Source organism: Ammodytes marinus (genome assembly GCF_949987685.1).
Source record: "Ammodytes marinus genome assembly, chromosome: 8".
NCBI lineage: Eukaryota > Metazoa > Chordata > Actinopteri > Uranoscopiformes > Ammodytidae > Ammodytes > Ammodytes marinus.
The window spans coordinates 16,539,026-16,555,770 of record NC_137212.1 but is presented as its reverse complement, the minus strand read 5'-3'; the positions used below and the strand labels follow the sequence as shown (position 1 = coordinate 16,555,770).

At 39.3% G+C, this 16,745-nt stretch overlaps 1 protein-coding gene across 1 annotated transcript; it reads left to right on the top strand.

Moving 5' to 3' along the window:
- Positions 1 to 6,495: 6,495 nt before the first annotated feature.
- LOC307254420 (uncharacterized protein) lies at positions 6,496 to 11,946 on the top strand (the record flags this gene model as incomplete). Its single annotated transcript, XM_080032811.1, has 5 exons — positions 6,496 to 6,595; positions 6,709 to 6,813; positions 6,905 to 6,942; positions 7,174 to 7,264; positions 10,250 to 11,946. The coding sequence occupies 5 exons, from the start codon at positions 6,496 to 6,498 to the stop codon at positions 11,944 to 11,946; spliced, it is 2,031 nt and encodes a 676-aa protein (XP_079888937.1).
- Positions 11,947 to 16,745: the final 4,799 nt, after the last annotated feature.

Below are 16,745 nucleotides of genomic sequence, written 5' to 3'. Positions count from 1 at the left end.
TCGCTGCTGTAATTGCCTGGCAGCACCTCTACTGAAGCTGGCGTGTCAGGTTTTCTACGAGCGTCCCTCCCTCCCTGATCCTTCGCTCAGCCCCGCCCGTCAAGTCCGAGCGACTTACACAACTTACTTCCGCTCAGAATGTCACAATAAAATACTTGGAATCCTGTATAATATATAGGTCTACATAGAAAATACAAATTGGGAAATAACAGGAAAACCCAGCAAGAAACAAACAAACAAAAATGTAAATAGTTTTTTGTTGGTTTACATTAGTACATTCACGTGTCATAGCCTATGGTAGGCTTGTGTGGGAGAGTGTTGGTGTTGCTTTTGTCCCCCTTCATATTGGTAACAGAGTCTATTAGGATAATGTTTCAGAGCAGTAACAGATTTTACAGCCTTAAGCAAAAGTGTAACCATCTTACATCACGCTTATATGATGTAAGATGAGTCAAATGGGAACCCCAAACGAGTTACCAAAAGCTTTTTGGATAACATAATATAAACTGAAAAAAAAATATACGAAAAACTATATACTGTAGGCTAAAACACAGTCCACTAGACATTTTAGCCCAGACACTAGACATTTAGACTTTCTGGGTTCCTCTCAACAACAAAAATTCAATACAAACACTGAATACAAAAACATATCTATATAAAAAAAAAAACACTGGAAAGCCTATAATAACAATACAAATTATCAAAAAGATATTGAAAATGATTAAGTGAAAATCAAAGCGTAATAATAAACAGGATTTGAAAGCAAGCACATGATATCAGTAAAATAAGTAAATTAATCACTCAAGAATCATATTACGATTTTTAGGGATGCACCGGTCCACTATTTTTAGTTCCGATCCGATTCCGATATCTGGGTTTTGGATATCGGCCGATACCGATACTGTCCGATACGATATCATAATTGTTATACATTTTTTTGTTGGTGATGATGTTATGTGTAAAGGTGCGAACACACTAGGCACTTTACACGCGTACAGACCAGGGATGGAAATTAACTTTTTTGCCTACCAGCCACTGTGGCAGGTAGATTTAAAAATCTACCAGCCACTCATCTTTTTTACCAGCCACTTTTTATACGCAATATCTTTTTTAATATATGCGTTAATGTTAAACAATACAATAGTAAGAATAGCTAGTGAAAGTGTTTTTCATACAAATGTTTTCCATCAGAAGTCATTTGTACTGTAAGTAGGTGCTACCAAGGAACTGAGTTGCAAATTAAATGGTACACTCTTATATGATACACAATACACGCCATCTTTATTTCAAAACATTGTATAATTGAACTCCATATATACTCTGGGTTCAATGCAACTTTTTTTCCCAACTTGCCCGCTTGGCCAATAGATCCGAGTTTTACTGGCCCCTTGTATATTTTCACTGGCCCTGCAGACACCTTTTTTTCATCATTTAGTCAATAATTATAATACAGTATTGAAGTTACCTTTAGATTTATTTTTTCTTTTTAGTTAATGATATGAAATGTTGATATTGTTTATCACTTTCTCCATATGCATTAGGGATGTGAATGTGTCGACACATTGACCGGTTTTCCACTTGCGCTCAAGTCGAATTTAAAAATAGAAATCTGAAAATCAGGGAGTTATGCCGTTTTATTAATGGGAGATGTCACCGTGTCACGTCTGGTCGTGAGCGCGCTGCAGGAGCGTCACTTCTGCAAGGTGCGTGCATGAAGTAATCAGCTACACATAAGAGTCCGGTGTGGGACCATTTTTTCACTGTTGATAAAAAACAGTGCAGTGCAAAAGATGCAGCATAATGTTAAACGCTCGTCTGAGACTATGACGTTAAATCATCTAGAAACACACGGTGCCTTCGTCCGAGCAAAGCAGCGTTTCACCGTGAGATCACTAGTGAGTGCGCGAGCCACCGCACGGGGAAGAACTCTGTGGTTTGAGGCTCAAATGATAACCGGGGATATTCTCCCCGTTAGCGATATCGATGGGAAAGGCTTCCCTGTTTGTATGCGATCTGATTGTATGTCTCGAGCCTTAAATACAAAGCCATGTCGGCAAACTGACTGCGCGACTCAAGGGACTGTATGTGAGCCGAATCCCTCCGTTAGTTTCTGTTTCAGCCGACACAATTAAAATCACCTCTAAGCACGGACAGCGTTTAAATAAAGCATCTCATTTGTATTACCATTAGGGCTTTGATGCAAATACTGTAACAACGGCGGCAGCTCTGCTGCTTAAAGGAAAAGCGCAGTTTTCACTTTATTTTCAGCACCTCAACCTCTGCTGTGGGAAGAAAAAAAGGGGGCAAAGTAAGTCGATTGATTTGTCGACTTATGCCTCCACACGGTAACTCGCAGATAGTATTTCCTAGCGGAGCGGATCGCGCCGTAGTTCAGTTCGACTAGAAAGGCAAAAAGAAACTGTTGAACTGTGTAGCGCCCTGTCATCATGTTCATGACGAAGGTATTAAATATGCAAATTAGATCGGACCTGACTGGAAAGTATTACCCGACACAGTGGCGGGTGAAGTGACACAATTTACACGCCAGCACGCAAATCTACCCGCATTTGGCGTGTGGCGGGTGTTAATTTCCATCCCTGGTACAGACGCGTATGAAATCGGCCGTTTTTCCATAGGGAACCATTGGTTTACGCACGTACATGGCGCGTAAATGCGTCACTCGCGCTAAAGCAACATTTTAGCCGCGTTAGCCGCGTATGACCCGCGTATATATTACGCGCGTATATGTTACGCGTGTATATGTTACGCGCGTATATATTACGCAGCTACGCGAGGAGTTAAAAAAATTTAACTTTTGTTGCTCCTACGCGCGACGATTAGCCGCGTTGACCAATCAGCGTTGGGCTTGACCCGACGTCACATACATTGGCAGGGTCGGAGAACAGTGTACTGTACACAGAGGCTGATGAGAGACACCGAGGAGGAAATGTATTGCGGGCGGCCGGTGCTGTATGACGCCGCTCGGGGTTAGAAGACGTGGGGAAAGTAAACCAGGAGAATGGACTTCCTGGTTAATTCAGTGAATATGTGTAGCTGTGCTTTAGCCGATAAACAAAGTTAGCGCCGTATAGCATTAGTTAACTCACCCTGTTGTGTGCGGGCGGCTAGCGCCTCATATTATGAACCCAAACATGACGACTGTCCGCGGGACTTTCACGACAAGTAGCCTACACGAAGCACCGGTGTTGATCTACGCCAGCCACGGTCCCCTGTCACGGTCCCCTGTCACAGCCAGGTTGGGTAATTTTGGCTACTTGCCTTTATGTTGTGCCGCCGTGCACCGATGCTGCTGTAACTGTTTGTTATGTAGCTGCCGTGAATATGCAATGCTGTTTTAATGCTAGGCTATTTGTGCTGTTCAGTTTGTCTTTTGGCACAGTTGTTGGCTGTGTTGTTGTTGTTTTTGTGTGGACATGCACGCTGTTGTGTCGGGTCGGTTCTGATCGCAGCCATGGTTGATAAGGGAAATACAATATCGGGAGGGAGACTATGCACGTTACGCGCGTATAACCATTTTTGACACAAAATGATCAAGCAACATTTTAACTGCGTTACTCACGTAAATCTTACGCGTGTAAAGTGCCTAGTGTGTTCGCACCTTAAGGCTAGGAAGGCTTCAGCAATTCTAATTTAAAAGAGCAAGAAATATACACAAATGCATATAGGTTTATCTTAAAGGCAGAATTATAGAGTCATACAAAAAAAAATCCTTCTCAATTATCACTTCTGCCCCACTAGAATATGTGGTGGTCTGTTTGTCTGAACAGTCTTCCTCTCTCTGGCTGTATTTTACATAGTAGTATTTGTCACAGTGCAGAAGCCTCTCCACTTCCTTGACTTGGATTAGCTTTGGTTAGCTCACTGGCTAACAAACTGATATGTACTGTATGTCAAATTAGAAAGTGGTGTCCTCTCTCCCTCCACAAACGTCGGCGCATGCTCGCACGGCTCGTTGGCTCTTTCATAGTAATTTATTTTAATTTTTTTAATATCGGAGCTGTCAGTCCGATATCCGATACGCAGATTTCGGCGATATCGGTCCCGATACCGATACTGGATCGGATCGGCCCCATCCCTAACGATTTTATCACTAAGCAAAACTAAGGTCTGCTTTATGACATGGAGGTGATTTTTCAATCACCTGGAAATCTCATGTGGACAAATTAAATATGTTAAACCTGTTCATAGAGGAAGTTTTTTCTTGTAGGATCCCATCACTCACAGAAAGAAGCCTATTGAGGAGATGGGTTTTCATTAGGCTGTAGGCCTAATGGTTATCCGTCCAACATTTCATAATTTAACTGTAACTCAGGATGGTACAGCTCAACATTTCATATTACTGAAGTAGCCTAATTGACTATGGTGCTGTACATATAGTTCACACGAATGCACCACTGCACGTTTTATTTGCTTAAGAACACTGAGATACAGTCGTGTGAGTCTTGACTTTAGGACATTTCATGATTGAATAGTTTATTACATTACATTTTGGGGGGCTTTGATGACACAAACTTGCACGCAGTTCTGCAATTTTTGTCAAAAAGGTAAAAACATGAATAATTACACTACAATAAACCCCAGGTATTATATTAAAAAAACAACCAAAAATACAAGGAACAATCGACTAGTCTAGAAACTTGTGGGCAGCTATGTGCACAACCCTGGATGTAATTTTGAAGTTCTTACTATTACACTTCCGGTAACCTCCGAGCTACATCTAGATAACTTGACGCAGCTCCCAACGAAAGGCTCAATGCCCGGAGACATCTGCAGCTTCAGCTACAAGAAGACTTCAGCACGAAGAGCTAGGGAACACACTTCCCGGGGCCAAATCTGCCGCTGGAATGAATAATGAAGCCTTGAGGATATGCAGAAGATATGCGGGCCAAAATCGTAAAAACAGAATAGACCTAAGTAGACTGACTGAACACTTGGTCGTTTGAATGACGATGACACACACACACACACACACACACACACACACACACACACACACACACACACACACACACACACACACACACACACACACGTGATCTGACAGCAGCTATACTTCTGATTACTGTATGTTAATGCATTGCTCCCTCTAGTGTTTGGCATGTCAACATGCAGGTGTCTCTGTAACAATGCAACACACCTGTTTCCAAATCATTTATTTTTAACCATGATTTTAACTTAATTCAGGACATTATTATTATAATGAACCGGTCCATTAACTGGCCAATCAATAATGTCCATGATTAATGCTGAATTGATTATTGCTTATTTTTCATTGATATATTAAAAGGTCAACACAGCCATGACCCCTTCCATTAGTAATTCGGTGGATTGGTCCGGAGCAGAAACAGGATTGATGACTGCATGGCTTTGGCTCACACGTCACACGCTTCTTGAAACTCAGAAATGGTTCAATTGTTTGCAAAAGCTTTTAACTATATTGCTGCACCATTTAAATAAAGTAAAATCCAGCCAACATTTACTCAGTATGAACAATCAGTATACACCTCCTCAGTTGGTCTGTGTTTATAATTGTTTTTGGTGCATCATAAATACATTTAATCTTTTTATTACAACAAATCGGTTATTAGATCCCCCTCCACACAAACACTATTATATTATACACTATTTAAAATTGTTCCATATTGCTATTCTTTTTCTTTGTTTTATCAAGTCCTCGAACTACTGTGTATTTAAAAGTTGGATGACGGGTGAAGGGTGCGTGAGTAACCAGACGTCAACAGGCTCCTTCAGTCAAGTCTCAAGGGGTGCGAGGCGGCCAGTGGCATTTATTGGACCATCGGCGGCCAAATTCAGTGGGTCTCAACCAGCTCATTTCCCTAAACCTGCACAAGCACAATGCGTGCTCCTTTGGCAGAGGTACGAGATTTGATTTCCTTGATGCACAAAATAGACCCCAGTGGCTTCTGAGGTGTTGGGATAGTGGGCTAGGCCACAGTGATGGATGTTATATTTCACATCCACATCAGTCCGCAAGCCAAGACTGAGGAGCTCATCTCCGGCTATGATGCAATTGGACAGAATCCATTTATTTCCCCCCTCCTTTCCCAGACCAACACACTCCCCCTGTACCTATTTAAAGAAGCAATTAATGTAAAAGAAAAAGACTTGCAGGTGCCAAGAACATCTGATTCTGGCCTCTGCCTTGATTGATAACGTCCTCTCTCTGCTTGATTTGACCATGTCAAAGTGATGTAGGGTTACCGGCCTTGCCTACAACGTCAGATCAATGTATTTCACTCATACGCTCCACGGTCCCCTTTGACAGGTGGCCTATTGACAAAACCCACCAAGACTTTGGCAATGATTTACTACGTAAGGAGCTGACTGGCCCCTCCTCCTGGCCCCTGAAAGGATACATATATTGACGGCATGGACCCAAGGCAGTGGATTACTTGCCTTGCTAGAGGGAGGGCTCATTGTGCGGCATTAGTTTGGAATCATACAATGAGTACTATGGATAGAGTAACAGTTGTGAACTACTGCTTAGGACTCCTGGCTTTGTTACTACTGCAGGGAGTGCTACATGTGGAAGGGAGGAGCATGTTTAACCCAGGTGAGTGTTGAACCTTTTGTTTGTTTGTTTTAGGTCTACACGTGGATGGGTGTGACTTAATCAAATATTTTGTGATTTTTATGGTGCTTAAAGTTGCATCTTATATATTGCAGGAAACCATGTTTTGAATGCTAAAGAGGACATCGATCCCCAGAGCAAGATACTTGCACTGTTACTACACAAGAGCTTAGTTCCTGTTGAAAAAGACAATCCTCTGGGTGAGAGATCAACTAAAATAAAATGGCAAAAGTAATATAAGTGACACAAATGTTATCTAGCCTTGATAACAATTGGTTTTACTATCTGCAGGTCTGGAGCTGGCCAATAAACTAGCTGAATTAGAGGAGGTAAGAATGTTTACAGATTCACTTTGAAGCAACGCTGGAGAAAAAGTGAATTAGGCAGAAGACTTATCGTGATTCACTACAATGTAAATGTATTAGGTTTGCGTGCAAATGGAATGTCAGTATCATAATGTTTTAATTTCTACCAAATAAGACTACATAGATAGGTGAATTGATACTGAGGTGATGCCTGCGTGTATTGGTGGGTTTAATCACTGTGATTTCTTTTTGTAGCTGCGGGCGCTTGGTGAGGACCTGGAACTGGAGCGGGAGGTCACAGCCAATTTGCTAGAGGGCAAATCCATAACTAAGAAGAGGGGTGAACGTAAGTTAAATGCAGTACTTCTGGATTCATATGCATCACATAAAAGTGAACCATGTTTGCGCTTGATGATAACCTTTTCAGTGTTAATATTTTGGTGAAGCATTTCATATTCTACACCTCCTTCCATCTGCAGCTTGCTTCTGGAAATACTGCGTCTAACCAGATGCAAAAGGAGGAGGACCACTGTGAAATCTTGCTGCAAAGCCCAACATAGCCTTAAGACTCAAAACACCAGTAATGTAATCATGTTATATTTATCCCAGCAATATGGAGATGTACCATAAAGTCAAATTCATCAATACATGTTTTATTTCCACTGCACTGAGGTGCTCTCATGAGAGATCTAAAGACTGTGGCTTTATCTGTAATCTGTAAATAGTAAGCTCTTAACTGGAAATACTTGAGGGTCAGTTATGACGAAAATGTACATGACTGCAAAGACACACTGTATTATTTCAGCAGGGATTTTTATTTGCCTACTGCTTGTGTTTATGTCGCTCTCTTGTGGCAGAATGGGGCCTAACGTTTTTTGTACCACTGCCAACAAACATAAAATCCATGTATGCTTTTAAAAATGCACTGCTGTTCAATTTACAAAGACAATAAAATCGTGATGTGAATCTGTACTCTCTATTTTTTTATTTGTTCAATACATGTTTTGAGAAAATAATTGAAAATGACACTACTATTTACTCATTTTGGGACACTAGGAGGTTTGAAGATTATTTAAATAGCTAAAAAAAGTATCAATATTTAAAACCCTCACACACACTCGTATTCTTCATTTACCTAGGACATATAATATTTGAAAGGATGGAATTAAGCCTCCAAGTGAGGGCATGTGGCATGTAGTGCACATCTGCAGTGACGGGTGAATTGCTGTGTGGGGAAGTTAATTTGACTGGCTCTTTTGGAGAATGCAGTCAAAGCTGAGTCACAGGCTTAGTCGAAATAATGGGAGAGAGCTTTTGTCAAAAGATCTGAATCACACACAGCGTGATGAGCATCATGGTGTGTGTGATGCATGAGCATGAGTAACACAGGTGGTTTCAGGGAAACCGGACTGAAATTGATGCTGATGCTATTCACACAGCATCAACAGTCCAAGGTTGAGACCGAGTAAGTCATTTGCATAGGCACACATTAAGGCACACATGAATCATTTTGTTTTTGTTACCCTTGTGCATTTGTCTTTCAGTATAATTCATCAATTATTTGCTATTATCTTGCAGTATGATATTACTGAAAAAAAAGAAGATTTAATTGTAAAATTCCATAGTACATATTTATTACTGGGGTTTTCTTTAAGGGAAACTAACTCAATTTTGAAATACAAGTCTACATTTAATTCAATGACATCCTTTCACTACATAAGATCAGCTGTACCGCAACCCACACTTACTCTTAGTACCCATAACTATCAGGAAAAACAACAAAGAGAAAAACTTAACCTGACTAAACATACAGTGACTAGCAATCTACTCTGTCTGAAACATCTTTCCTAGTGTTTAATTCAGATATATTTGCAACATGTTAAAAGGCATGAGAACAGAAGAGATACTTGTTAAATCGAATCTGAAACAAAGTGATAGATTGACTAATGTTATTTCTCATCACCTGCAAAGTTAATTAAATAATCCATGTGTTCTACGGCAATAGGCATCAGACAACAAACACTAATAACTGGCCTTATACAGAAATAAGTGTTATCTGGTTCAGTCCAGTCCACAAACTGGAGCACAGGAAGACTGTGGTCACACCATATCGTGAAGATAAGTCCAAAGGAAATGATACCAGTATCCTCTATGTCACTCATGTAGCAGTCAAACATATTCGTATAACATAGAGTTCTAATGTGGCAAAATATGGCACACAATGGGCTTTTAAAATTCCTTTATCTAAAATGAAATAAGTCGAACACATAAGTCGAATATTGTATTTTCTTTCGAGTTCATTGTCAGTGAGATAAGGTCTTGAGGTCAATGGTTTGGCAGAATGAAGGATGTGTACTCGGTTTCAGTAAACATTTAAGGTACCTGTTCTTTACTTGAATATTTCCATATCATGTAACTTTAATGCCTTTTCTACTCCATTATATATCACAAGCAAATGTTGTACTTTTAACTCCACTACGTTTGACTGACAGCTTTAGTAAATTTTGATATTTTTCATAATACTTCCTGTCCAGTTAAAAAAACTTGTATCTCCGAAACTGGTGATTTTCTCCTGCTGATAACCTGAAGGATAGGGTTTTTTGTGAAAATTTGGAATTATATTAAAAAAAAATACAATGTTCCACACAGGACACCAACATTACATAAAGGAGATACAATGAGCTCAACCTTAAACAATTACAGCAGTCAAAGGCAACATACTCATATAAGCAGCATTAATATTAATCAAAAAACATCATATATAATAGTAAAACATGGATTTACTGATTAGGAACAACTTTTCTGCAGAATGAGTCCTTTATTTGTATTTTTGATACTTAAGGTACATTATGCTGATAATAATAACTTCAGTAAGGTTTGGAATTCTAGACTTGTCCACTTGTCGTGGAATATTTTTAATACTGTCTTATTAGTACTGGTACCATAAAGAAAAAGATCTGGATACTTTTTCTACAACTGGTAGTATGATGGATGGCTTTTGGGCGGGCATTTTCGTGCTCAGAGGGCAGGGTTACTTTCTATATAGCTCAGCCCTAGAGAGAAAAGCAGCACAAAGCACCACAACTTGATCATAATATCAAACAGACTATAATGGATTCCTACTTCAGAGGTAAGTGAAATGATAGTAAATTTTTATTTTTTTGGTATTTCAACTTTTTTTTCTAATTATTATTGGAGAACTATGTTAATAACTGAAATCCAGAACTGCATTTAATTTTTAATTTAATGTTCTTCTTCTATTTGAGGTGATATTAATTGTACATCATTAACTTCTGATTTAATTTTATGTGACTTTATTTCAACTTTGCAGGCACCTTGTGGATGATACTCATCCTCTTCCCACACCTCGCCTGCAACACGGTCTGTCCCAAGTTCTGCATGTGTGTTTCTAATGCCATCAGGTGTGTTGGCCACACCATCACAGATGTACCAAAGCAGCTGCCTGTCAACACATTTTTGCTGATGCTTGAGAACACAAACATTCACGTCTTAAATGAGCAGAGCTTGGCGGAGAAGGACCTCCTGTTGCGCTTCAGTCTGACTCACAGCCCCCTACGCACTATCCATCCCGGTGCCTTTGTCGTTGCTACACAGTTTAAGTCTGTAAAGCTGTCATCCAATAATCTCTCTACCCTTCCCGATGGGGTTTTCAGTCCAATGACCAATCTGGAACAGCTGCATTTAGATTACAACACGTTGGAGACCATAGCGCCGAGAATGTTTGAAGGACTTGTCGAGTTATTGGATTTGAACCTGAGCTGGAACAAACTGAGTAGTCTTGCTTCAGATGTTTTCGATGGACTGCACAACCTCAACTCTCTAAACCTTGGCAGGAACTCCATAAAGAAACTTGCACCTACCATCTTTCACTCCTTGACTAAACTTGAGCATCTCCTGCTTTATAACAACGAGCTAGAGGTGCTAGAACCTGGGATCTTTGATGGACTTGTCAACCTTCAGGAGCTAAAACTACACCAAAACCATATTACCAGCATTCCACCTCAGGTGTTCTGGTCACTGACAAACTTGAAGAACCTCACCATGTCCTCCAACCACCTTACGGCTATCCCGGAAAAGAGCTTCTACAACATGCCCAAGCTGACCAAGCTCACCATTTACAACAACCCACTCTTATCTTTACCAGACCAGCTAATTGGACACACACCTGACATAAGAGAATTCTATCTGTATGCCACAAACCTCACCACTGTTCCTGGAAATTTGTTTGCTAACATGTCTGGACTCGAGAATCTAAACTTCCATTTAAATGAATGGCTAGATGAGTTGCCCCCTGACCTCTTCTGCTGCCTTCCCAACCTTCACAAGCTGTCGCTGAAAGCCAACAAACTCCTTAATCTACATCCTCAGCATTTCTCCAGACTAACCACACTGGGCATACTGCTTCTGAATGATAACAAGCTGCAGAGCCTACCAGACAATATCTTTCAGGGCCTTGGGGAGCTTGAGACAATTGATTTGAAGAATAACCACCTCAAGACTCTCCCAGGAGATATTTTTTTGTCAAATACAGCTTTGAGGGCTCTTAATATGAGTGTCAACCCCTGGGACTGTACATGTGATATCATAGGTATTGCAAAATGGTTAAGACATAATGAGCGTGTGGTTATTGACATAAATAAGGTCCTATGTAATAGTCCAGAGCGGCAGAGGCTCCGTACCATTGACTCCCTGAGTGAAGAGGAGATGGTGTGTGATGCTACAACAGTCACAACTTATTTTCCTACACCAACTGAAACTCCATTATTTAATTACACGTCTCCTCCATTCCACAACACATTGGTGGTGGAACAGGGGCCCGAGTTTGTTCACAACAACTTGTACAAGGGCTGGGTGTACGTGTGGTTTCTGCCCTCAGAAATAGCCTTGGCCGGGCTTCTCATGTTTTTTCACATCCTTTTTGTGGCCACAGGCTTGTTCCTCATTCTTGCTGCCATGTATGTCATGTATCGCCTCAACAAGACTATGAATGAGCTAAAAGCTGAGTAATCCAGAGTAAAAAAATATGTTAGCAGGCCTAGTCCACTAAGAATCTGATACTGTTGTTCTCCTCAGCACGCAGTTGTTTTTTTCTCCACAAATTATGTTTATTACATTTTCTTTTTTATACAAACACACAAACATTTATAACCCAGCATGGAGTTCATAAAGGATTATATTTGTTAATGTCACCCTTATGGGATTTCAATCTATTAAGATAACAAAAAAAGTATGGTAAGATAATACAGTATTTAATATAATACAATAAACTATGTAAGCTTAAAAAGGGGCTCTGTTAGTGTCAATCATTTGTTACCATTGTTTTTCCATAGTAGAGGTACAAAGATTAGTTTATCAATAATCGATCAACTTTTTTTTGATAATTGTTAAATGATTTAGGTCTTCTTTCAAGTAAAAGTGCAGACTATGTTGTGGCTCCAGCTTTTCTCAAATGTGAAGATTTGATTTGCTTGTTTGTCATATGTGTAAGAACATCTTGGGGTCTGAATTTTTCGGCACATGAATCAAGCAAACTGAAGACATCACTTTGGGCTGTGGGGGGTAGCAATTGGTGTGTTTCAATACTTTTTGGCATGTCCCAGATCACACAATGAATTGCTTATTCAAGAGAATAGTTGGTAGGTGTATGTTTTGAAATGATATACAAAAGTATTTCTTTGTTATATCTCTCTTAACTGCATGCTTAACGCTATAGATACTAATTTCTGACAATATTTTTAAATAAATGTATCATATTCCTGTTTTATCTTTATGACAGCTAAACTTCAAATGTTAAGCTTCTTAAAGCAACATCAAGCCACTCAAACCTCTGTGAATCAAAGGTTTTACAAGTAATTTGTTTCCCTCTAGTGGCAAAAGCTTCAAACTGCTTGATCAGACGTCAACTTTAAAACATTCTTTACTGTAACTTTTTAGTAATTGTGAAGGAAGTTCTGTTAAGGTTGGAGGTCAACTCAGGTGGAAGAATATTTCAGGAGACTTGGATGAATTATGAAGCAATATTTATTACAGACTTGGCCAAGGAGAACCGGACTGCAACTCTCGTGACTTGCACTTCAATTCTCCCAGACACATGCTGAGAGCTGTGTATTAACCTTGTGCTATCTCTAACACCTCCCCGGCTCGGGCACCAAGCGTACCAATGGTTTGGTTCAGAGCTGAACACAGTGAACCATAACATTCTGGAGTAGAAGGAGATGAGACTTTATCTATACAACTGACCTAAGTGTCTCCTAACAGGCTCCAAGGCTGACCTAGAGTCTGTGAGACAGACACACAAGATAGGCATATATGGCCTATTAATCTTTCCCATAAATATTACAACTAAAGACCCAAAATTCCCTCACAGTAATCAGTCAATACATTTATAAATACATCCTATTATGTGAACATGTTTTCCTTTCTCCACCATGGTAGATAGTAAATGTGTTTGTCTGTAGAATATGTGATTTTCCTGCAGTTTAGGCACACAGTTTATTTTTTGAAATTACATCATGATGATGTTATTCCTGTCACACCCAGCAGTAATCAGTGCTAAGTTTCTTTAGTTTTTATGTTTTTTAACATCTGCTATCTGATTACATCTAATCAGATAGCAGTTCACATGTTACAATGTATAGTAATGGGAACCAAGACCTCCAGCACCAATGATATACAGTAATGGGACTGGTTTATAGGCCATGCTGTATAATCAGGAATATTTAAATGTTGGTCTTATTTTTTCCCTCCCTATATGCAAATTATATGGTAAAGGGAGTTCAGTTCTTGGTTGCTATTTTTTTATATGCCGATGTATTTTTTTACTGGTATGTGGTCTGGTCAAGCACTGCAGCGTGTTTTCTGTCACACTTCTGCATAACATAGCTGAATATACGCACCAATAAACAAATTTCTACGCATATTTGACGTGTGTTGTTTACATACTTGTGCCAGGGCACCAGTTGTATCTTAGAGAACTGTTTCTGTTAACATCACTCATATCTCTTATCTGGATTTCACTCTTCCATACGAAGGAATGTGGAAGAAAGGTGAATTCCCAAACTGAATCACTTCTTGGAAACTGAGAATGATTTCACCATTATCCCCCTAACATCCTTCAAAACAGGATGTTCAAATGCAGTCTTCTTTCATCAGAACACAGAGCAAAATAACACTGGAGATGACTATTTCTTCAAAAAAATTGTTCCCCTTTAATTTCACAAGAGTCCATTATAAAACAAAACCACAGCAGGGAACACATAGTTTTGATATCATTTTGTTAAGGTGTCCAAGATCACTGCTAACATAACATACATTACAATATAGCCTAGAAAAAGACTGATAAAAGATAGTTTCTATACAATATTATTTACATGAAAACTTTTAGAAAGGTTATCAATTAAGCTTATACAACTACAGTTACATTTGTAACCAGTTGTGTTGATAATTAAACTGTGGATGAATAATATGTTTCTTAACATTATTATTTGGAGGCGAGACAATAGAGAATGTTTAACTAAAAGTTTTTAAATCATCCCAAAATTACAGCGGATACCACAAATTCCACGGGAGGTGATTGGACTCTAAAGCAAAGAGCAAACAAAAGAGAATGAATTGGTGAACAGCATCCAAGTTCATCGCTATGACAACGGATGATTAGGCCTTTCCGGTACGCTGAACTAACACAACAGTGGGTATCGTACACACATATGTACGCCCGCACACACACACACACACACACACACACACACACACACACACACACACACACACACACACACACACACACACACACACACACACACACACACACAGTGAGGGAGGATGAGCCTGGGCAGAGGAAATCAAACAACACGGGTCACAAGAAATATTCCACCGTAGTCAAAAGCAAGAGGATGGAATACCTTTTTTTTAATGTTATCAAACCTTTTGTTCACATGCGATGAACATATTTTAACCTGGTATTCAGAGCCATTTTCCACAGTGTAACTCTGGTGTTAACAAACACGTTGCTGCAGGGTTAAGAGATAATTAATCAACAACAATAATAATAAACAATTCACTTTAAGACAGCATTTTAACAAAATATAAAGACAGATGTTTCTTTTAATGTTTCCTTTAATTATCCTCGAAAGATCAATTGAGGGGTGACCCTCATTTACAATCTTGTCGAGTAACATTATTATTTGTGATGTGTCTCTCTGTGGCCCTCAACTTGTTCCCATCTTATTGTTTGCGGCAATTATTACAATAACTACTTTGCATCTCTTCAACACTCCTTTATTTAATTCATTTATTTTACTTTGAAAAGGAGAAGTGTAGTATCCAAGGATTACTATCCTTTTGTCTGTCAAACAAGGACAAATTAAGTATTGTGAACTAACTTGTCACTTCATTCATCGTTATCTGCTCACCTCTGACCCATTTTGTAACTATAACATCTCCTAACAGACTGACAGTTTGTCAGGGATGTTGTGGCCCATATGAACAAATGTGGAAATAAATAGCAAAAGTAAAGTTTTGAAACTATTTGCGGAAATAACAAGATGGAAAGCAGAAATGTTAGCCCTGCTATGCAGTGACTAACGGGAGCATCACATAATGATGAAAGAGACGTTTGTCAGTTGAGTAAGGGATGTAGGTGTGGTAGGTTAGTCCAATTATAAATCAGCGATATGACCTGCAGCAGTTATTGCTTGAAGAAGTTATTGCTATCAGAAAAGCACAATGCTTTGAGTACGAGTTTTGCGCGCTGCAGCAACTGACCCTTCTATACGTTAACTCCACCCTCACTATCTGTTTTCTGTGGAGAGGAGGGAGTTTTTCATTTTACAAGACACATGATTTTACTTACAGCAACACAGGAATGTTAAAAGCGGCATACTTGTTACTCAACCTTTTTTTCCCCACTGATTTATAGAGGAGCAAACCATTCCACATTTTTATCACCAAAACTTTAGGTTAAAAAATAAAAATAAACACTCTTGTGTGCCTGAAACTCTGAAAAAAGAACACTTTTTCTGTAATACTTGATTATTTGAATAATTTAAGATATGATCAGGATATTTGTTTTTAATCTTAATCACCCACCCACATACTGTACACACACACACACACACACACACACACACACACACACACACACACACACACACACACACACACACACACACACACAAACAAAAGATCTCTGCAACATGGAAAGACCCATCGTATACCTTTATCCAGAGACATGAAATACTGAAAGCTGTTTCAATTTGATACATTTTCCTGAACATGAATCTGCAGGGGTTCATTGTAGCATTAGCATCAGTATTGAGTAGAAAGGTTATTAATTCTGAAACACAAGAAATAACTTTTGTTTTTTGGATCATCGTTCACGCCCTAACAGAGACAGTGTGACACTTTCAAGGCTGACAATGCCCAACCATGAAACATACCGGGGACGTCATACCAAAGATATGTGCAAATGATACTTAAATTTGCACACCCAAGCAAGCAGGCACATACACTCCAAAACAATTTCACTAACAAAAATTACAAAACCAACTCCATTGTATTTAACTAAACCAAGTTTCAACCCTACGAATTCTAACCTTGATCAAACAAGTAGTTTTCCTGGAAGAAGACTTAAATCATGTATTCACAATGACAAGTATTCATCCCCTGAGATTAAGCACAACTCCTATATCCCATTTCATGCATTCAAACAAACACAGACACTCATAAAAACACAAATCACCAGAGGGTGGAGCTTCCACTGGCTTGATCCCCCACCACCACATTTAGCAAAAAATGTGAGAGGAACA